We start from the raw sequence: 23367 nt of genomic DNA, 5'->3' as shown, positions 1-23367 counted from the left end.
TGGGGTTGGGTCAGCTTGGGTCAGGGTGAATATTGTTAAACAATTTTCACCATTTAATTTCTACTATTTAGTCTTTCGTCTTTATTTTCTATTCTTTCAATTTTTGAATTTTCAATTTTTTTTGAAGTTCTGAATTTTTAGGTTATTTTCTTTAATTTTGGCATTTTCATGTTTTTTTTTTTTTTTGAAGATTGATCCGAATTGACCTATGGTCGACCCTAACCGAAACATTTAAGGTTAGGGCCCAGAATTTGCCGACCAACCCGAAACTTGACTCAACCTGAAATCAATCCAAAAGAACCACGGCCCAATCAGAACCTGACCCACCCAACCCGATTGCCAGTCTATCATGAACTCTGCCTGCTTTTTGCGAGAATCAGATCTAACCGTCCAATCAAACGATGTTGTTTTGAGTCCAAAAAATGGTCAATAGATTCATTACTCACTATCAGACATTTATTCTAATCTATCTTCTCTTTCCGTGTAAATAAATAAACTGATCAACTTGACATGGCATACAGACAAATCGGGTTGGGTAGAACCCGATTACTGCCCAATCGAGCATAAATTTGAAAGTTGAGATAAGGAAAAAACTTTGGCTGGATGAAAATAACAGCCTAGGTCATTAGACGGCTTCCCTACTATGACATGTTACCCCGTTCAGCCCCCTATTTGTCATTCTAATTAAAAAATATTAGGTTCTCCACTTCGTCTTAAAATACACCACATAAGCATTTCGTTTTCTTGAATGCCCAGGTGTGAAATTAACGCACATAAATAAAAATATTTTTAATTTTTATTGAAAACCAACACCTATATCGAATTGATGGGGTGGCGTTGGAACAAAATAGCCATAACTATTGTGGTACGAAGGGTGGGGTGGGGGGCTCTTCGATTAGCCATAACTATTGTAGGTCTGCAGTTGAATTCTAAGGTGGGGTGCAGTCTATTTATCCCATATTTTTTCAACGGGCTTTTTGTACCTTTTGCTTTATTTTGCGTTAGAGAGGCCAAAAGCTGGTCAAATTGTGTTTGATAGAAAATTTCTAAGCAAAAACTCCGTTTAAAAATGCAGGAAAAAACCCAACTATATAACTTTTTTACATTTGCAAGAAATTATTTTGAACAAAAAAGCGGATTACCAAACAAATACCTAAAAAGCATTTTTCGAAAAGACCATTTTAAAGCACTTTTCCAAAAAAACCAGGGTTTTTGAACCACCGTTAACTAGGACGGTCATACCATTTGGCCCAGAAACAATCTACTTAATTGGTTCCGTTTTACTCCAAACCCGATTTTTGGCCAAAAATCGTTGAATCGGCCAACGACCTATTGACCCGGGTGATCGAACCGTCAACCTGTTCAATAGTTTTGGTTGTTTTTTATTTTTAATTATTTTTAATTTTGTTGTCAAAACGAATCGTCCATTCGAACCAGATGATCAAACCATCAACCCAGAAACCGATGGCCAGAATGATTCCATTTTCGAATCGTTTTTTAAAACCATCGATCAAACCATAACAGTTAAAAATGATTATTATTAATTTTTAAAATGATCTTTATAAAAAAAACATTGGTTTTCGTTCAAAATGTAAAACCGATTAGGACACCCATTTGTTTGGTACAACAAATCATGCTTGATTATCACTCTTTCTTATGTTCATTTTTTTCCCTTTACTGTAAGAGTTTAACTTATAAACGAGAGAAATAATAGAAAAAAATGGAGACAATAGATCAAAATTTTTAACCGAGCTCACTTCTTTCTTTACTTAAGTTGGGTTATTTTTAGACCTGTCAAAAAGTTGACCCAACACGTGAATCCGACCCAACCCAACCTGAAAAAATAGGTTAGGGTCTCATATTTAACCAACGTTTTAAAAAACGACTTCGAAATGGAACCGTTTTGGCCACCGGTTTTTGAGTCAACAGTTCAATAGCCCGTTCTGATAGTAAAATTAAAAAAAATTAAAAAATAAAAAAACGGTCAAAATTCGTTGAACAGATTGACGGTTCGATCGCTTGGGTCAACGGTTTTTAACTAGATTTTGGGTTTTGGGTAAAACTGAATCGGTTGCCTAGACAGTTCCCGGGCTGAATGATCCGATCGTCCGAGTCAACAGCGGTTCGAAAACGTTGTATTTAGCTACCTGATTGTGAGATTGACCCAACCTGATCCGACAAAAAAGGGGTTGGGTTGGGTCATGGGTCAACCTACTGACCTGATTGTCAAGTCTAATTGGGACTATTTATGAAGTTTCCACTCTTTAATTTTTTTTTATTAGTCTTTACTCTTTATTATTTACTCTTTAAATTGTTAAGTGTTCAAGCTTTTTTATTTTATATTTGAATTGAAATTTTAAGGTTAATTCCTTTAATTTTGGCATTTTCATGTAATTTTTCTTTATTTTTTAAATTTCAGTTATTTTTTGGGATGACCCGAATTGATCCATGGGTCAACCCTAATCCAAACATTTAGGATTAGGGTCTAGCATTTGATAACTCAACCCGAAATCAACTCGAAATACATTAACCCAACCCTAACCCGACCCACCCAACCCACTTGCCAGGTCTGTCCTATTTTTTTGTATAGGCCACATTTACAGTAGGAAGTATTGGCCTTAAAAGGGCAGAGTTATAACTGAAATATCTCAAAATGGAAAATTCTTGCCTTTTTTACAATAAAACAAACTGTGCGATGATGACTTTTATGTTCTGATATAAATTCCTTTTTTGGTCAAATAAAGTCGTAGTTCTTATGGAAGAAAAACCGAAAAACCAAAAATCAAACAATGAGACTGAATCGAAAATTCCAATTAATCAAACTGATTAGTTTAATTTCGGTTTGGTATTCTCGAAAAATTGAAGGTATCAGTTTGATTTCAGTTAATCAATATAAAAAACCAATGATTAATCAAATCAACCGATATGCATATATTTATATTATTATCTATATATATTTATATATTATATATATTTTATAATATCTATATATTATAAATGAATATATATAATACATAATATATTATTTTATATATATTTCTATTTTTTGATTATATATTTATTTATAATATATATTATAAAAAGAAAAAAAACCCAACAAACCAGTAAATTGAATCAGTCATTAACCGAGCCAATCAACCGGTTAATTGATTGATTTCGGTTCAATTTTGATTACCCGCTTTCCAAAAACTGATACTATTGGTTTAATTTGAAAAATAACCGAAGTATGAACACCTCTAAATTGGAATCCCCATTTCCTAATTCGATTTCGATCTTTCATCCGCTTCAAGTCCAAACCCGCCGTTCCTCCTCTCATCTACGACATTGAAAAGCTTCAACCCTAGCAAACGCCTTCACCGCAAGTCTCTGCTACTACTGCCATCACAACGAGGTCAAGGACAATAAGGAGGACATGTAGGCAGAAAAGGCTGGGCTGGGCTGGGCTGGCAGGGACTGAGACCAGCAGGTGGCCAGGTGTCCTTAAAGCTTAAATCTCTACTTAATGTCAAACCCGATGAAGAAACCATACATCCAAATGATCCAATCTATTTGGGAGGAAGGATTTGGTTATTTCTACCTTGGCCAGCGGGCTCAGGGCTGTTATGTGCCTTCGTTCTCTTTTCCTTTAGCTATTGTTCTCATTTCTCAACAAAAATGCTTTATTAGCATCATAGGTTCATAGGTCAGAATAGGGGTGGATTCGAGCCAAGCCGAGCTGAATAGAATCAGGCTCGAGTTTGGCTCGAGACTATTCTACAAGGTTTGAGTTCGGTTCGAGCCAAAACCTTGAGCTTGAGTCAAAAGTTCATAAGCTCGAATTTGGCCTAACTCGGTTAGTTTTATATTTTATAAAAATATTTTATAAAAATAAAAATTATACATAAAAAATTAAGCCAAACTCTAGTAGGCTCGACCTTGGCTCGTTTAATAATCAAGCCACTAAATTGGGCTCGAGCTCAGCTGAAACCGAGCTGAGTCGAGCTCGAGCAGCTTGTGAAAAGCTTGTCTCATTGCCACCCCTAGGTCAGAATAAAATTTTGGTATTATAATCGATAAGGGCAACTTTTGGGCCCTAATATCAATAAGAATAATATTTTTAAAATAGGTCAACATTTAAAAAAATATATCAAATAGGGGCAGAAAGACTATTCATCTCCTATCCTCCTTTAGACCATCGAACAGAATATTTACATCCCTACTACGCCACTCACATCATCGATTCCTACACTATGAACAAGGTCCGCAAAGGAAGCTATGAAATCTGGTGTAATTTCACCACTGATGGAGCTTCTTTGAGAGAAGATCGGTTGGGTCAAGCAAAGAGCAGTCGTTTGACTTGCTTACTAGAGGGGTGGGAAGATTGGAGATGGAGAATCGAAAAGCAGAGGAATGGGCTAGCCAGATTCAATGCTGGTTTCTCTAGAAAATCATGCAGAAGCAGTGAAATCTGGTGTAATTTCACCACTGATGGAGCTTCTTTGAGGGAAGATCAGTTGGGTCGAGCAAAGAGCCACCATTCGACTTGCTTACCAGAGGGGTGGGAAGCTTGGAGATGGAGAATCAAAATGTAGAGGAATGGGCTAGCCTAATTCAGTGCTGGTTTCTCTAGAAAATCAAGCAGAGGAATGCACTCCTAATGGATTACAAAGAAAACAAATTGAAATTCAAAAACAACAAAAGGGTAGAGGTATCTGAAGAAGGGAGAGAGAAAGATAGAGGTGGAGAGATTTGTTCGGTGATTTAAGGGAGAAGAAGATGAACAATGTTTTTGCCCTTTTTTATATTTTAAATAAAAAGTTAACCCATTATAGAAATTATATTAAAAATATTATTTTTTATTGATATTAGGGCCCAAAAGTTGCCCTTATCAGCTAGAATCCCTGAAATTTTCCCAAGATTTTAGAATCTCGAGTTCTTTTTTCGTTCCACTTCTTTTTTTTTTTTACATAAGCTATTAGGGGAATTGAGCCTCCAAGGTGCCCCAAACCAAGCACAAGGCACAAAAAAAGTGCAAGGTGCAAGACAAGGCATGTGCCTTTTTGAAACAAGGCATACAAATGCAGAAAAAAGCTAAATATAAAAAATCTAAAAAAATAAAAAAAAACTGCAAAAAAATCAAAAATAAAAGATTAAACATAATATTAATAAAAAATATAAATATAAATTTTAAAATTAAGGTTTAAAAAAACCTATTATCTAAAATTAAAATACATAAAAAGAACATGTAAAATATATTCAAATGAAAATTTAAAAATAAAATCAAACATATAAAACATTTTCATGTAAAACCTACAATTTTTTTTTCCTCAATTACATTACTTCAAGTAACTAATGTGATGTAAATCATATTTCTATCATGATTCTACGAACCACCTTTGTGCCACACCCTCGAGGCAAATAAAATGCTCTCAAAGCTTTGGTGAGCAAGCAAACATATTAAGAGGATATTAGGCACACTGGTCCTAATGCATGTTCTTAGTGATCTTTTATCAAAAGCATGAATGGATCATGGAATTAGGGTTCAGAAGGTTGTTGCACATAGGAAACTGGAAACATAGAGACCATTCTATAAGTTGCAGTGGCTCACCACCAACATATCCACCATATCTCTCCTCTACTCATCATTCAGCTAACAATTTTACTGAGCACACAATCAATCATGATCATCAATTCATCATCTTGATGCATGTAATTCATAAACCGAAGCAAGTTAATACAGGGGAGTGCTATGTAGTATGTACATGAACTTTCCAGGACATGCAATGTACTAGAAATCAACATAAAGTGGCCTAACATCCTCATAAAAGAAGCCAACATACAATTATCATTGAAGTTAAAGGGAGTTTGCAATACAATGGCTTATAAGTGTCACAATTACTCAACATATCCCAAGCTTTTGAAAACATCCAAAGCACCCTAGACAGGAGAATATTAGTCAGCCGTCCAGCTCTGCTCAACAATTTCACGTACTCTCCTGTTGTACTCGCGCTTGTTCTCGCTAAACATCCGTGCCGCTTCTGAGTTTGCAGGTGAGTTTGGGTTTGGATCACAGAGCAACGACTACAATCAGAAACAACGGCTTAGTTATGTCATGTGGACTGATGCATTAAAAAGACTTGTTTTTTGAACGGGTAAGATAATATATTTCCAAAATAAAAAAAGATTACAAAAGCATGACCATCTGCACCAAGGCCCTGTACATGCGCTGTACATACTGCATATGCATTAAAAAAGACACTTAAGATCTTACTTGGATGAAGACAACCTAATTGAAGAAAATAATATCTAATTATTTATACAGATGTCTTCTGCATATACACCAAGGCCCTGTACATGGCCTACAGAACCTCTTTACACGGTCAAATGCCTTTTTTTTTTATGAATGAAAGTAGTTTTATTAAATCAAATATCAAATGGCTAAAAAAATTGCCTAACAAAAGTAGAAATAATCTGATCTGATTTTTTTTGAGAAAAAGTAAGGTAATTGTATTAATGAGTATAACTGTAAACAATCATAGTTCACAGAAGCTCTATGTACAGCCAGAAACTATACAGAAAAGCCAACAAAAAACTGGTCTCCCTGGAATAAAAACAAGAGACCTCCGACTAAATCAAGTAAACAAAAAACCCAGCTCAATCTGATCTGATCTGAATGTATTCTAGCAGAAGAAAGAAATAAGTCAAGAGAGAGAAATAGGTGAGAAGACAGTTTTAGGAGGGAAGAGAATAAAAGCCTACACTCTTTACATGGGTCAAATGGCTTAAAAATTGTCTAACAAAAGTAGAAAATAATCTGACCTGAGTAAAGAAAGAAGAAAAGAGTCGAGAGAGAAAAAAGTAAGAAGACAGTTTCAGGAGGGAAGAGAACCGGGGGGGAGGGGGGGTAGTGTGCTGCCTCCATTCTTCCTTTATTATGTCAATTACTAATGAGCTAAAAAGACAAGAATACCCATGGTCAACAGGGATAATAAAGAGACAAAAAAAAATTGAAGAAATCTCTCAATATAGAATTTATTCAATCATTACAGATTTTTTTTCATTCAAATTTTCTTCTATTCCTTCGCCACAGAAAGCTCCGAATTGCCAAGCTATTCATGAGGCTCAATTGCCTCTGTTTACCAACAAGTCCGGCTTGCCATCATGTAGAACAATGACAAGATGGTCATAGGACAGTTAGGATTCAACAGGTATGTTTCTTTTCTATGAAAATGACCAGCCCTTTCTTTGGGAACATGAGAATAAATTTATCACAAAAGAAGAAAAGCAAGCCAAAACCGTGCAGCTTCCCCAAAATTCCAGAAACTTAAGATATCCTACAAGTTGTGGCAATCCTTTTCCCACCTTCTTATTAATAGAATTCTCTGCCATTACTTACAAGGATGTTCTTACAATTTGTGTACTTCTCTGCGTTATAGAAATACTTGAAAGCACTCACTCCATCCCGAAATTGGTCCTGCTAAGCTCCTTAAGCAAAGTTTACCTTCATGAACAATATAATCTAAAAGAATTTTTCAGTAGCCAGCTGAGGATGTTTTTGTAAACATCCTCCACCCCCCATCTCCAGCACCCACCAACCCACATCCACCAACAAGATTCTTTTATGACATACTAGTGCACTAATAGCAATAAAGACAGCCTACTAACATGCCAAGATTTTGATTCTACACTCCATCCTCAGCAAAGGCAAGGACAATTTCAATGGCATTGTTTTCTATTTCTACCCAAAATTCAGTATGATAAAAAGAAGAAACGGGGGTTTTGGAGATCAAATTCCTTTTCTTTTGTGATTAGTGGAAGATAAAATTCCATTAAACCATAGGTAGTGAAATCTTGTAGAAAACCATGGTGTAAATAATTCCTCATTGAATCACTCCCCATTAGTTGTAGTCTTGTAGAAAATGGTATAGTGTAAACGGTCACCATAGAATAAAGGAAGAATCAGGTGAACCTGGATAGATGTAAGTATGGCTGCAACATCATATATTGGACTCCACTGGTTCTGTAGAATATCCAAGCAAATACTCCCATCGGCATAAACTGGTAAAATTGAAGAACCGAAAGAAAGTTATGAGTTGCATAAGGCGAACAAATAACATATGCTAAACCAATGCAGATAAATTTTCACTGGAAGAGAAGGAAGATACACTACATATGGGAAGCATATAAACCAGCATTTATCAAAAGCACAAGTGTGTTCTATACAAATAGGTAAACTTGAACCCAAGACACCCGAAGAAATTTCAGTATCTTTTTTAAAGACAGCAAACTTACGGAAAGAAGGTGGGGGAAATTACAGTACAAAAAATACAATTAAGAGAATGCAATTTGTGGCTCTATGACAGGTTGAGAACAGAGACTAGGGTGGGAAAAATGATAATATAGTGATCCTAACTATAAATTGTAATATCAGAATCAGAGGTAATGCGGTGTATAGTTTCCTCTCTGCTTACTGTTTGGATGGAACATGCGAGACACAAATCGCACAGTTGGTGGCTTATTTGGATAGTCCTCTGTAAACTGAAGTGTCAACTTAAATGTACCTGAAGAGTCAAGCAAGGCAAGATGTCAACAAATGTAGTCAAGTAAAATGGTGTGCCACAAGCAAACATAAAAGGATCAAATTCCTTTAACTAAACAGATATCAGCAAAATGAAAAACAAATACATCAATCTACAAACTTCAATAAATCCACTTTCAATTACTCTGCCATTAAGAAAAAAGATGTGCAATTTACTAAGACCTACCGTCTAGATCGTGTTTTACTAAAATACCCTCATGTGGTCGGCAACCAGTTTACTTAATTGACCTTCCGTTAAGAACCATTTATATTGTCACCTGAAAATGGTCACATGACCACCTAAACCGAGTTGGAAATGTTTTAAGGCATGGGCCCATGGTTGTTTATCCCAAAAGTACCCCTAGCACTTCATATCAAGCTTTAAGGAAGAAAACCCTCCCTTCCACAACAGAACTTGGTTGGAGAAGATGTTTGATGTGTTAGATTGAAGCTTTACGTCAGGTGCCATCTTTTAGATCCATATTTTGTTTGATGATAATAGATTTAGAGAGTAATTATCATACACCCTGACTTAAGATGAAGAAGAGATGCCAATCATGGTGATTTTCTGCTTCTCATGGTCCATGTTTACAAGCTACAGTTGGCTTGCATCAATTAGAACCAGTCTTTTAAAGGGCATGGGAGGCGTATGCCTAGAGGCATGCCTCCAGGCAAGGCACCCCCAAAACGGCCCAAGACATATGACAGAGGCTTTGGCAACTCATGAGGCATGCTAGAGGTGTTATGCCTAATGCGCCTCACACACACCTCATATAAAAAGACAGAAAAAAAAAGATAAAAAGAAAAGAAAGGGAAGGGAAAGAAAAATAAAGAAAGAGAAGAAAAAAAAGGGAAGGGAAGGGAAGAGAAGAGAAGGAGAAAGAAGGTGGGCTGGGGGTTCCATTTCAGCTAGTGTTATGCATCTACATTCTTCCAAAAAAAAATATTTTTATTAAAAATAAAGAAAATTGAGATCTTCCTTCCATTCCTTCCTCTTAAGGAGGCGTTCGGGAGGCTTACGCCTCTTACATTCTGAACTACGCCTCATGCCTCTAGGTAGTGGAACACTTTCTCTTTTGTGTTGTGAATAAACCCTAGTTGTTTCTAGGTCAAAGTAGGGAAGAAGAAAGAAGAAAGAAAAGAGAAAGAAGGAGAGGAGAAGAGTATTCAGCCAAATTAGAAGAGAGGATGTTCAAAAGACACTCTCCTAGCCGATCCACTTGACTTTTATTCATGAAAAACTTGAGTTACAAGAAAGACAATTTTGTCCCTCATAGAAGATGGGACACAACTTAAACTCAGATACAATAGACATTTCACTTTCAATAAGATACACCAGAATGACCAAAATGCCCCTGACTCGAGCATTCTAACACTCCCCCTCAAGCTGGAGAGTATATATCATATAGTCCCAACTTGTTACAAATGTAATCTATTCTTCCCCTAGACAATCTTTTTGTGAAGATATCTGCCCACTGATTTCCTAAGCTCACATGAGATGTAGTTATTACCCCACTTATCACTTTCTCTCTCACAAAGTGACAATCCACCCCAATATGTTTAGTTCTTTCATGGAAGATAGGATTGGATGAGATGTGAACAACAACTTGGTTATCACAATATAGTTTCATGGGTTTGTCAATTGAGAAACCCATCTCCTGTAGTAGGTTCTTCAGCCATACTAGTTCACATGTGGTATGGGCCATAGCCCTGTACTCTGCTTCCGCACTACTTCTTGCCACCACTATTTGCTTCTTGCTCTTCCAAGCTACAAGATTGCCATCCAGAAAAGTACAATACCTTGTGGTTGACCTCCTATCTGATATAGAGCAAGCCCAATCAGCATCTGTGTACCCTACTATCTCAAGAGGTCCTCCTTTTTGGTATAACAAACCACGACCTGGAGCACCCTTTAGGTACCTAACAATTCTCATAACAGCTTCCCAGTGAGGAACCCGGGGATGTTGCATAAACTGACTCACCACACTCACAGCAAATGATATATCTGGTCGGGTAATGGTCAAGTAGTTCAACTTTCCCACCAACCTTCTGTATCTTTCAGGATCATCAAACTCTTCACCTGCATCCACACTTGGCATTGAGATCCATAGGAGTCTCTATTGGTTTAGCAGCTAACAACCCTGTTTCTTCAAGTAGATCAATAACATATTTCCTCTGACATAGGTTGGTCCCCTGTTTTGACCTCGCAACTTCTATTCCGAAGAAATACTTTAGCTTCCCTAGATCTTTCATATTGAAGTGGTCCTGTAAGAATTTTTTTAGCTTTTCAATTCCATTACTGTCACTTCCAATTATGACAATATCATCCACATACACAACTAGCAAGATTTTTCCATCTTTTGAGTTATAGCTAAACACGGAATGATCAACCTGACACTGTTTCATCCCAAAGGCCTTCACCACTTCACTGAACCTGCCGAACCATGCACGAGGAGATTGTTTCAGTCCATAGATTGCATTTTTGAGCCTGCACACCTTACCAGCCTCCCCCGAGCAACAAACCATGGTGGTTGCTCCATATACACCTCCTCAACAAGATCACCATGTAGGAAGGCATTTTTTATGTCAAGTTGTAGGAGAGGCCAATCATACATAGTAGCCAATGAGATCGACAGCCAAACTGAACCAATTTTAGCCACAGGAGAGAATGTCTCCATATAGTCCACACCATATAACTGAGAATAGCCCTTGGCCACTAACCGTGCCTTCAATCGTTTCACACTGCCATCAGGAAGATGTTTCACTGTATAGACCCATTTACACCCAATAGTGTGCTTACTAGGAGGAAGGGTGGTGAGTTCCCACGTATGATTATGTTGTAGAGCAGAGAGTTCTTCCATGGCTTGCCGCCACCCTGGAGAGGCAAGGGCTTCCTGTACAGTCTTGGGAATGGGAACCGATGAGAGTAATGATATAAACTTGCAATGAGAAGCAGAAAGGTGAGCAGTGGAAACATAGTCTGAAATGGGATGAGAAGTACAAGTACGTTTACCTTTCCGCAAAGCAATAGGGAGATGAAGATCTGAGGGAGAAGGAGCAGTAGTAGGATCTGTCGACGGGTGCTGAAGTGGAGGAGGAGCCGAAACACTTCTACGAGTATACACTTGAGTAATTGGCAACCTCTCTGTAGTAACTGGCATATGATGTGCATCTACAGTAGGAGTGAGAGCTACGGGAAGGGAGTCCACAACCGGAACAGGAAGAGGAACCACAGAGAGAGAAGAAGAGACCTCGACATTGGAGAAAAAAGGAACTGACTCAAAGAATGTGACATCAGAGCACACAAATGATTTATGAAACTTAGGGTTATAACACTTGTACCCTTTCTGAGTTCTTGAATAGCCAAGAAAAATACACTTCGTAGCCTGAGCATCTAGCTTGTCTACTCCAGGCCCCAAGTGCTGAACAAAACAAACACAGCCAAAGACTCTTGGGGTGAGAGGAAAGGGAGACAAAGTGGGGAACAACACGGAAAAAGGGAATTGACTTCCAATGTATGACATGGGCATCCGATTTATTAAAAAACATGATGTAAGAGCAGCATCACTCCAAAAGTGCTTTGGGACATGCATATTGATCATCAAGGATCGAGTAGTTTCAAGAAGATGTCTATTTTTCCGTTCAGCTACACCGTTTTGTTGCGGAGTGTAGGCACAAGAAGTTTGATGAATTATTCCATGATGTTCTAGGTATTGCTGAAATGATGATGCGATGTATTCTTTGGCATTATCGGAGCGAAGTATTTTCATATGAACACCAAACTGAGTGCGTATTTCAGCATGAAATTTCTGAAAAATAGAGAACAATTCACTACGGTCTTTCATAAGATATATCCATGTCATCCTTGAAAAGTCGTCAACAAAGATTACAAAATACTTAAACCCATTGTATGACACCACTTTAACTGGACCCCATACATCAGAATGAACTAAAGCAAAAGGACTTGAGACACGACTATCAGTTCTTGGACTAAATGAGACTCGATGATATTTTCCCAACTGACATGACTCACAATCTAATGATAAAAGATGACTCAAGGAAGGAACTAGCAGCTTCAAAGCCTCGAGAGAGAGATGACCAAGTCTACAGTGCCATTAGAGAGGAGTAAGAGACGACTGAAAAGCCACTGGAGGGCCATCACCATCAAGGTAATACAAACCACCGGCTTCATGCCCTATTTTGACTATCTCGTGGGTGACTTGTCCAAGAGACCACCTGAACTCTCCTAATGGGTGATTTGTCCAAGAAATCACCCGAACTCTCCTCACTCTCTTTCTTGACTGCGAAAACCGAATGCCTTTATTTCAATTCGTAGCTCCTTAAATAGGAGATTACATAAGGAAATTCCTAACTAAACTCAAACTCCAACTTGAACTCAAACTCCTAATTACCTACTCCTACTGGTAACTATTACTTAAGATAAGATAAAGATAAGGGATAAGGGATAAGATAAGGATAAGGTAAGTTGGCGGCGAGTTGGCTTGACGTGTCCAGATAAGGGCGAGCCCACCCTTATGAGCTGTTGTATGGGCCCCGCTCTGCTGCTGTTGCCAGGTGTGTGCGCGCAGCTCATGGTGCCGTTGCTGTGCGACGCTGCCAGGCGGTGCCTGCTGCTGTGCAGCCTGCCGGATGGTGTGACCATAACATCACGCCCCTCCCCGACTACGAGCTTGTCCTCAAGGTCAAATTGGGTGTCGAAGACACCCTCAAAGGAATCCTGGATGGCTTTGCCCTCCTGGATCGAGTTCCCATGGAGGGGGTTCATCCTCATCTTCCTCTTGTTTTACCAAGAGGTAGAAAAGTCTCTTGCACCTATGCCCTACTGAGTAGAGTTCATCGCAATTAAAACATTGCCCCCTTGCCCTGCGTTCTGCCATCTCCGCCCTGGACAAGTGCTTAATAGGGGGTGTACCGCCGCTACTCCCCACACTGGATGCGGATCTGGAATTGGTGCTCATCTGTGGCTTCCGTTCTGGGCTGGCTGCTGGATATGGAGCCATTCCGAGTGGTTCCCTGTTGGCTGCCAGTGAAGACCCTCCTCCAGTAGGCTTCGGGTTTGTCCAAGCCGCTACTAGGTATCCCATGCTGAACGGCCCTCGGCTGATCTGTAGTTTGCGCTCGAAGGCCCGGACCAAATTCATTGCCATGACCAGGTTAGGCGGGCTCTGCATCTCAACATCAACTCTTAGGGGTTCGGTTAGACCAGCTGTGAACATATCCACCTGCTGGTCTGGGCGTACTGACGAGGCCCTGTCGAGAAGGGTCTGGAACTACCGCTGATACTCCGCAACGGTCCCGGTCTGCTTGAGGTTAATGAGCTCCCCCAAGGGGTTGCTCGTTAATGGGGGCCCAAACCGGAGGAGGCAATACGACTTGAACTGGCCCCAACTAAGGCCTGGTTCTTCCTGCTCTATTCGGTAGAACTACAGCTGTGCTTCATCGGTCAAGTGGAATGTTGCCAAGCTGATCTTGTCCTTCTCTTCCATGCACTGATTGCGGAAGAATTGCTGATTGCAGAAGAATTGCTCACAGCGGTATAGCCATCCAAGTGGGTCACCGCTGCCGCTGTATGAGGGGAACTCCAGACGACTGTATTTGGGTATGATTGCTGCTATCGGTGTGTCGTTCTGTCGCTCACCGGAGCCCTCTGCCCGATCTGGGCGGCGACTGTGGTTAGTGGTTGCCCCTTCAGGGCTCCCTTCCCTAGTGAAGTATAACTCCAGTAGACGCCGAAGTTCCCTGACATTCTCTTTAACTTCTCTTACCTCCGCGTGATTTTCCACGAAACGGTGTTCCAGCTTGTGAACCTTGGACGATAGCTGTTCCATGTCGCCCATGACGCTTGGCTCTGATACCAAAATGTCATGGGCCTGAGCATAGGATCGCGTCACGGGTCGCTCCACCGCAGGAACCTCAAATCTTTCCTTGCCCTTGGCCTTGCATACAGGCCCTATTTTGACTATCTCGTGGGTGATTTGTCCAAGAGACCACCCGAACTCTCCTAATGGGTGATTTGTCCAAGAGATCACCCGAACTCTCCTCACTCTCTTTCTTGACTGCGAAAACCGAATGCCTTTATTTCAATTCCTAGCTCCTTAAATAGGAGATTACAGAAAGAAATTCCTAATTAAACTCAAACTCCTAATTACCTACTCCTAATGGTAACTCATACTTAAGATAAGATAAAGATAAGATAAGATAAAGATAATATAAGATAAAGATAAGGGATAATGGATAAGATAAGGATAAGGTAAGCTGGCGGCGAGTTGGCTTGACGTGTCCAGATAAGGGTGGGCCCACCCTTATGAGCTATTGTATGGGCCCCACTCTGTTGCTGTTGCTGGGTGCTTACGTGCGTCTCATGGTGCCGCTACTGCGCGGTGCGTGCGCACAATGTTGTTGCCGCATAGTTCGTGCGCGTGACTCATGGTGCCGTTGCTGTGCGGTGTCGGGCGTGTGCGCGGTGTGTGCTACCTAGCAGTGCATGCTGCGCACCATGACGTCGCTATCGTGCGGTGCCGGGCGTGTGCGCGGTGCATGCTGCACGCTATTGGTGGTGTGCTGCTGTGCGGCGGTGCCTGCTGCTATGCGGCCTGCCGGATGGTGTGACCATAACACCCTCCACCAATCTTCGTCCCCGTCTTGAGATCCTGAAACACACAAGAAGGATAGAAGGTTACGGAACAATTAAGGGACTTGGTTAATCTACTAACAGACATAAGGTTAAAAAGGAACTTAGGAACATATAAAACAGGTGCTAAAGACAATTGAGGAGAGATCAACATCACCAACACCACAAATAGGAGATGTAGAGCCATTAGCAAGTGTAACTGTCTGAGATGTGGATGTGCGAGAAAGGGAAGAAAATACATCAGGAGTCCCAGACATATGGTCCGAGGCGCCAGAATCAATGATCCAGGGTGAGGCTTTGGAAGCTAAACAAGTCATACCTGAATGGGCAAGTGTAGTTGTGTTCTGCTAAGATGTTAGAAGGAACTGCTCATATATTGCCCGTGGTACACTCACCATTTCCTGCTCGGAAGCACAAGTGGGTGTAGAGGGGGTTGGTGCAGTTTGTTGGCTTTCAGTAATTGGGCTACTACTCTTAGACGTAACATGGTTAGCCCAAGTGTTGGGTGGACCACACAAATCATAGCAGAAATTAACTGTGTGCCCCTCTAAGCCACGATGTGTACATTTTTTCTGAGCATTACCCCTTCCTTTTCCATGGCCTCCCCCTGACTCACGGCCTCTAGTCCGGCCACTGGCCCGATTAAACATGTGTCCACAACGGTTGCTTGGAGGACCACTGCTACCACCACCACTTCTACTTCCACGACTACTCCCTTTAGTCACTACCAAACCAGATCTATTAGAGAAGGAAGAATGTTCCACTGGCTCAATGGATGCCCTCTTAAGACGGGCAAAAACTTATTCAAGTGAGGGGAGAGCTGATCCCCCCCCCAATATTTGTGTTCTGACAGGCTCATACTCAGCCTTCAAGCCCACAAGAAACCTAGTCACATCAAGTTGTTCACGTTGCTGTTGTTGGATCTGGACATCTGATGTTAGAGGGTGATACACATTTAGCTCATTGCAGATGTTTCTCAAACTTGCATAATACTCTTCTAAGCTTTGACTTCCTTGCTTCAAATTGAAGTACTCTTGGTATAACTGATATACTCTAGTTGTGTTGTCTTGTCCAGAGTATGACTTTTTAGCATGATCCCAGATCTCTTTGGTTGTATCTAGGAGCATGAAGTTCACACTAATCTTTGGTTCCATGCTGTTCCAAAGCCATGTCATTATCTGTGCATCATCTTGTTCCCAATCACTGAACCCAGGAGAATCAGATGAAGGTTTCTCCTCCCTCACATGTTTTACTTTCCTCTTGACCTTCAAGAGCACCTCCACAGATTTTGCCCAAGGTACATAGTTCTCACCATTCAACTTGATGGATGTCATTTGAATACTTAGATAATCTGAAGAGAGCATGATGCCTGTTTTGTTGTCATTCCCAACTACAGTTGAAGTCATCTCAATTATGTCTCCTCTGAATATACACCATAATCTCACACTTGTCACAAGACTTATCTCACTTACAATACCATCAACCCACTTTCTTCAATTGCACATTACACACTACACTCTAAAGCTGAAATCATTCAGTCAACACATCAAACACTTGGACTGCACACTGTAGGACCATTTACCACCAACGCACCACTACTGAAATTACTCAGTCATTTCATCGAACACTTGTTCTGCACACTACAGAATTGATTACACACAAGGTCTAGGGGTTCACTTTTAAGCATTTAAAAACATAGATATGTCAGCCACCACAACACAATCAACACCACACCACTGCTGTCCTGGACATCAGCAGTCTACCACTCTTCTTTCAGCACACATGTGAGCAAGAAAACAGAAAAAAAAAGACATGACTGATATGTGTATCAGTTTCACCCAGCACCACAACAACTAACTTTCGAAGCACACAAAAAAAATCAGCATTCACAGTCCATTTCTGAGCACACGACAACAGTGTCCATACCTGTATACGACCAGCCCTCTTCGTACACTGAATAGAGGGTCTAGTATACCACTTCAATGACCACCACAGCACCGGCCAGAGGCATTCTCACCTCTAATCCCTCAAAACGACAACTCCTTTTCAACCCTTTATCGAGTTTTCAATCAGATCAGTTGTAGGATGATGAAACCTACTGTGAAGCTGGCGGCGAACCCAGAAAGAAGACAGCAGCAAGAAAATGAACACCAGACCTTAATGCTCTGATACCATGTGAATAAACTCTAGTTGTTTCTAGGTCAAAGTAGAGAAGAAGAAAGAAGAAAGAAAAGAGAAAGAAGAAGGAGGGGCGAAGAGTGTTCAGCCAGACTAGAATAGAGGATGTTCAAAAGTCACTCTCCTAGCCGACCCACTTGACTTTTATTCATGAAAAACTTGAGTTACAAGAAAGACAATTTTGTCCCTCATAGAAGATGGGAGACATAACTTAAACTCAAATACAATAGACATTTCACTTTCAATAAGATACACCAAAATGACCAAAATGCCCCTGACTCGAGCATTCTAACATGTGTCACGCCTCCACATTTTAAAACATTGATTAGAACGTGTGACCTCATTGTGATGTCTCTTCTTCATCCTTTTGTCTATGTGGTAGAAGAGTTTCCATGCACTTTGCCAAGGGCAAGAACAACATTTCCATTTTTATTTTCGTTTGATTAAATTTCTTCAAACAGATGTTATGGTGAAAACTGTCATTTTCCACTTCCGTCTAATACCAGGTCGATTAAGTAAAATGGTTGCAAACTATAGGGGTGTTTTAGTAAATGTCCAAAAATGATCATAAGAATTGTTAGTAATTAATATATACCATGTAGTAGCATATCATACAACAATGTGGTATACAGTATGTAATTCAACAGAATCATTCCAGACCATGGTTTCCATGTATGAGGGTATTAATAACATAAAGATACTCCTTTGCATGTATAGTTAAATAAGGCATCCAGTTCTAACATGGATGTAGTAATCTTCATGCCACAATGCACAGAAAATTCTTTCTTTCAAAAAAAAAAAAAGCACCGAAAAGAATATTTCCTATGCAACTCATAAACTTCCAACACAACTCAGCTAAGCCTTACCCCAAGTCACCAACTATGAGGTTTGCTACATGAACCTGTTATGGACACACCGCCCGACAGCGCACTGCGGCACAGTCATAGGCAGTAACACGCACTGCAAGCCGCCCAGCAGCACTCATCGCCCGGTAGCGCCACACAACAGTCCAGCAGCATGCACCGCCCGGCAACGCACACCACTCACTGCCGGGCGGTGCGTGCTGCAGTAGCACGCACAGCGGGTCGCCCAGCAGCACTCATCGCTTGGCAGCGCCACACAACAGCCCGACAACGCACACCACTCACCGTCGGGCGATGCGTGCTGTAGTAGCACGCACAGCGGGTCGCCCAATAGCACTCATTGCCCAGCAGCACCGCACGCATCGCCCGGCAACGCACAGCACACACCGCCCGGCAGCGCGCAACACGCACCGCACGGCAGCAACACTAGGCAGCAACACTGCGAGACACGCACACCACCCGATAGCAACAGTAGGGCGGGGCCCACATGACAGCTCATCAGAGTGAGCCCACACTTATCTTACCTCATCGGTTCTGCCTGCCAACTTGTCACCAACTACACCATTCCTTATCCCTTATCCCTTATCTTATCTTATCCTTATCTTAAGAGTGTGTTACTATTAGGAGTAGGTAATTAGGAGTTTGAGTTTGAGTTGGATTACCCTAGCCTAGCCAAATCCAACAAGGAATTCCCTTTTGTAATCTCCTATTTAAGGAGCTACGAGTTGAAATAAAGCATTCAGTTTTCCAATCAAGAAAAGAGTGAGGAGAGTTCGAGTGGTCTCTTAGACAAATCACCCATTCAGTTTCCGCAATAGGGTCTGCACGCAAGGGAAGGCACAAGGGAAAGCAGTGCTTTCTCACCGTGGACCGACCCGTGACGAGATCCTACACGCGGGCCCATAACAGAACCCTGCTATGCTATCCCACCATGTCTATGATCAAACAATGTATAAACCAAAGGGTAAATTGCAAAGACCCCCTAAACTTTCACTTTGTGACAAATACTCCCATGGCTGTTAAGTACAGGGGGCTTCCCAACAGTAATTGGGTAGAAAGAACTTACACACTAATGCACCCCTTTTTTTTGAACTGTAATGTAAAGTACTTCGTTAAATCAAAAAGCCAACAAAGAGCCCCTGTACAATGATAAACCGAACAGAGGATATACAATCTACTCCCTACAGCCCAAAACCCAAAAAACAACTAACTTTTCCTTACAAGAAAGAAAATCTGAATCAAAGAAAGAACTAGGATGTCTATTTCTAAACAAAGGGTGAACTGCCAACCAAGAATGAGCCATCCCCAGAATTTTACATAGGATTTCTTGCTTTGAAGCCTGAATCCCTTCAAACAGTCTCCTGTTTCTTTCACTCCACACAGCCCATAAAACTGCTGAAAGAAGTACGCTCCATGCTACGTTTCCAGCTCTACTTAAACCTTCTAGATGCCATGCCTCAATGAGACCCTTCACTTCAGCTGGGAAGCACCATAATACATCAAACACACATACTACCCTTAACCAGATCCAATGAGTAAATTCACATTGAATCAGTAAGTGACCAGAAGACTCCACATTACCATTGCATAAGAGGCAATCCAAATCTGTCATTTGTAGACCTCATCTGACTAGATTCAGCTTTGTTAGGATCTTGTCCAGCATTGCTGACCAGACAAAGAAGGCCAGTTTAGAAGGGACAACTTTAATCCAAATACCGTCACTTGGATATGGTGTGGTCTCTTCCCTTGCTACAGATTTGAAAACGGATCTTACAGAAAAGCTACTCGACTTCTCTAACTTTTGTCTTTCCCTAGACTAGACATTTCTGAATCATAAAGAATATGGAGCAAGCTCATCAGTGACAGCACTTCCCAGCCGTTCAGGTTCCTTCTAAATTGGGGGTTCCATATGCACTGTCCATTCTAAATTGGGGGTTCCATATGCACTCTCCACAAAAAGTTTCTCATTATCTTTTCCAATGCTGCCACCCACTTGGCTGGGATTGGAAATAAAGATAAATAGAATACCGGAAGGGATGACAACGCACTTTTAATCAGAGTGACTTTTCCTCCTTTGAACAAGTACTTGGTCTTCCAAGACGCTAATTTTCTATCTACCTTCTCCAGTATGGGCTCCCAGATGGCCTTTGATTTGTAGTTCTCCCCCAAAGATGCTAATGCACTCCTAGATCATGATCATGGAAAAGGTGTAAATATTCCATCCATAGACTATATCCAAATAAGATACTAGAGTACAGAGGCTGTGACTCAAAGGTCTCATAAAAACAACTGTTGTGCCATTGGTGGGGGTGCCTACAAAATATCCCGCATAATTAGAGTATGCAGATTAGAATTGAAAGGTCTTGTAAGAAATATGATTGGGAAGACAACCACATATACTATCAAAATTATGCCAATGGTGGGATCAATATAAAACGTTAAGCCATAATGAATTACTTTTGAACCAAATAGTAGCAATCAATTGATGTTCTGATAAAGAATATAGAGAGATTATCATCTGAAACCAAGACAACCATTCATGAAGCTTATTTGATAAAAGGAATTGACCCATTTGCCACATGATATAACACCCACATCAAGTCAAATATTGGGGTTCAAGAATTGACTCACCTCCATCCCAAGGAGTGTCATCAGGTCTGAAATGCAAAACCAAGACAAATACATTGGTAAGACACAACCAGATAGTAATCCCAAAGGTGCATCAGAAAACCACAAAAAAAGGATAGAAATGGTTACCCAAATATAACAGCATTCCAAAGCATTATATTATTATCTTGAGGTGCCCCGCTAATGCCCGCAGGAGGATCTTGTTGCAACCTCTTGAAATCCCTCATCAATCTCTTCCTTGCAGGAGTAGACATCGTCACTGCCTATAGATTTCAACCATAAGTCAACCAAAAGAATCCTAAACTCAGAGATTGTCCTCTCTGAAATAGACCAATTACTAGGATGTACAATCAAAGCAGTTTCTTTGGTCTAGGAATCGAATTATATTAACTGAAAATCTAAAAGATAGTATAAAAAAAGCCCTAGCTCAATGGTGCAAACACAACCAAATGAGTAAGTAAGAAGCAAAACCAAACACAAAGTGGGACAATAAACAGAATTCTGTATGTCCCAGAATTCTGGGACAAGAATTTACAGCCAGAAAATCCCACCACAAAGGTTTAAAGCATGAACTTCATTCTCAGCACCGTGCCATTTACAATCACTCCAATCTAGTTCAAACGTATGACAAATTAAAACGAAAGAAATACAAAATGATATTACTGTTTTCCCGCATAAACCATGATTGTATCTTATTTTCAACTCTGGAAAATAATATCAATTGAGTTGGACACATTTGCCGCAAATGAAGTGAAGTTCCGTGACATCCTTAAAATCCATTAGACTCTCCTAATACCAACACAATCAGAAATCCAAAGATCTAATAACGAGGGCTTCATCCCCAATTTAATGTAAGCCAATCGTTTATTCAAACAACTGCAGCTCAAATTAGGATTTCTCCCTTATTCAAACAAACAAAACAATCTAAAGGAAAATAGAAAATTCTTATGTTCTTCAACCTAAAACTAAATCAAGCAACACAAATTTGGAATATAAAGAAGAAATCAATCAATCAATATAATAACAGACCTACGCAAATTTGGAACATAAAGAAGAAGGCAATCAGTATAATAACTCACCTGTAAACAAGCACGGCAAGAAGCTCCGACTCTTCGACGGTTTCAGACTATAAAAAAGGGCTAGGGTTTTCTTCTACCGGGTTTGGTTATTCGTACATGAATTACACGGTCACTAACAGAAAGAGATCCTTGATGTATCGGATAGAAAGCCGAACGGATCAGATAAAGCTTTCTAGAGAGAAGGATCGACGCAGGGACAGAGAACTGGAGAGTTAGGGTTTGGTGCTTCGCAGAGATACGCTTACGGTTTCATCGTCAGCCATAGTATCTCTTCGAGCTCCTTTTATTGAAATGCCAGGGTAATTATGACGACGACTACGAAACCTCCTTTTATAGTAATAAAGTATAAAGTAAACACAATATCAGCCAAAATGTACATACACCATGTATAATTTACGTCATTCGATTAACAGTTTGTCGTTTATTTGGAGCATCCGGATCTGTTTTGTATGGCTTGCTGCAGACAATCTTGCACATACAATCAGATTTAAAGGCTGATCAAACTTTGCTTCGTGCACCAAAACACACACTTGGCAAACACTTGTGGCCCACGTGTCATGGGCTCATGAGCACAAATATAAGGCATTGCCATTATGTTAGGAATGATCAAATCCAATCGGGTCCACATTGCCCAACCCGCTGGCCCAAAAGTTTCCAGACCCAGACATTTTTTTTGGTCCAATCCTTTCCTAGGCCATGTCCACGTCAAGCCAGGCACAATGCTGAGCTGCAAATTATATCCATATTTTAGATTCGAGATTTGGTTAAGGGGGTGATCCAAGATTAATCCATTTTACTATTTATATAATGGAACCGAATATGGATCCATTTATTTGATTCATTATTATTCCATATTGATCTATTTTAAATATTTTATTTTTATTGAAGTGTCATAAGTTACAAATTTGACACATGTTATTTTCAATTCATTTTATTCATGATATATAATATCAAGGTCATTTTTTGTTCATGGAAAGATTTGATTTAAATCAGTGTTTAGCAAATCGAATTTAGGTCTGGGTAAATTTGGTTCAACCCGATCCATTTGCAGCTCTGATTTTAGAAAGGGGTGCAACTTGGGTAAGTTGGGTTGGGTTTTTGTCAAAATTTGAATGGACTGGGCCTGACCCGAAGCAGTGTAGATGGGCTAATCCGAATTGTACCCGATTTACACTCCTATGTAACCTCATTTACATTTCTAGCAAGGGGGTAAATGTGATTTTGAGTATGAGAACAAATTTATGTAGATTTGAATATAAATTAAGATTCTAATTTCACAATAGTTTCATTAATTTGACTTCATTGGTTTATATAGGCATTGTCCAGAATCAAGATGCTTGGCATGGCTCACATAGAATCAGACCTCAAGCATATATAATTAGGGGTGTCAATGGTCCGGTTTTGGGTTGA

General features: G+C 40.2%; 1 protein-coding gene across 2 annotated transcripts; it reads right to left on the bottom strand.

The window, feature by feature from the left end:
- Nucleotides 1–5660: 5660 nt before the first annotated feature.
- Nucleotides 5661–22418, bottom strand: LOC148863078 (ubiquitin-conjugating enzyme E2 2-like). 2 transcript variants are annotated; one of them, XM_088975969.1, is made up of 6 exons: nt 21958–22418; nt 21008–21141; nt 20882–20907; nt 8451–8540; nt 7949–8037; nt 5661–6060 (listed from the first exon to the last, which is right to left on the bottom strand). In XM_088975969.1, the coding sequence occupies exons 2-6, from the start codon at nt 21130–21132 to the stop codon at nt 5932–5934; spliced, it is 459 nt and encodes a 152-aa protein (XP_088832095.1). In that variant the 5' UTR covers nt 21133–21141; nt 21958–22418; the 3' UTR covers nt 5661–5931. The 2 variants fall into 2 exon arrangements, with proteins under 2 accessions (XP_088832095.1, XP_088832096.1); XM_088975970.1 differs by having other exon boundaries at nt 21008–21137; nt 21958–22274.
- Nucleotides 22419–23367: the final 949 nt, after the last annotated feature.

This window comes from Nelumbo lutea, chromosome 3 (assembly GCF_056320005.1).
Source record: "Nelumbo lutea isolate HS-2025 chromosome 3, American lotus-T2T, whole genome shotgun sequence".
Classification (NCBI taxonomy): Eukaryota; Viridiplantae; Streptophyta; class Magnoliopsida; order Proteales; family Nelumbonaceae; genus Nelumbo; species Nelumbo lutea.
The sequence above is the reverse complement of the archived record's forward strand: the minus strand, read 5'-3'. Positions and strand labels throughout refer to the sequence as shown.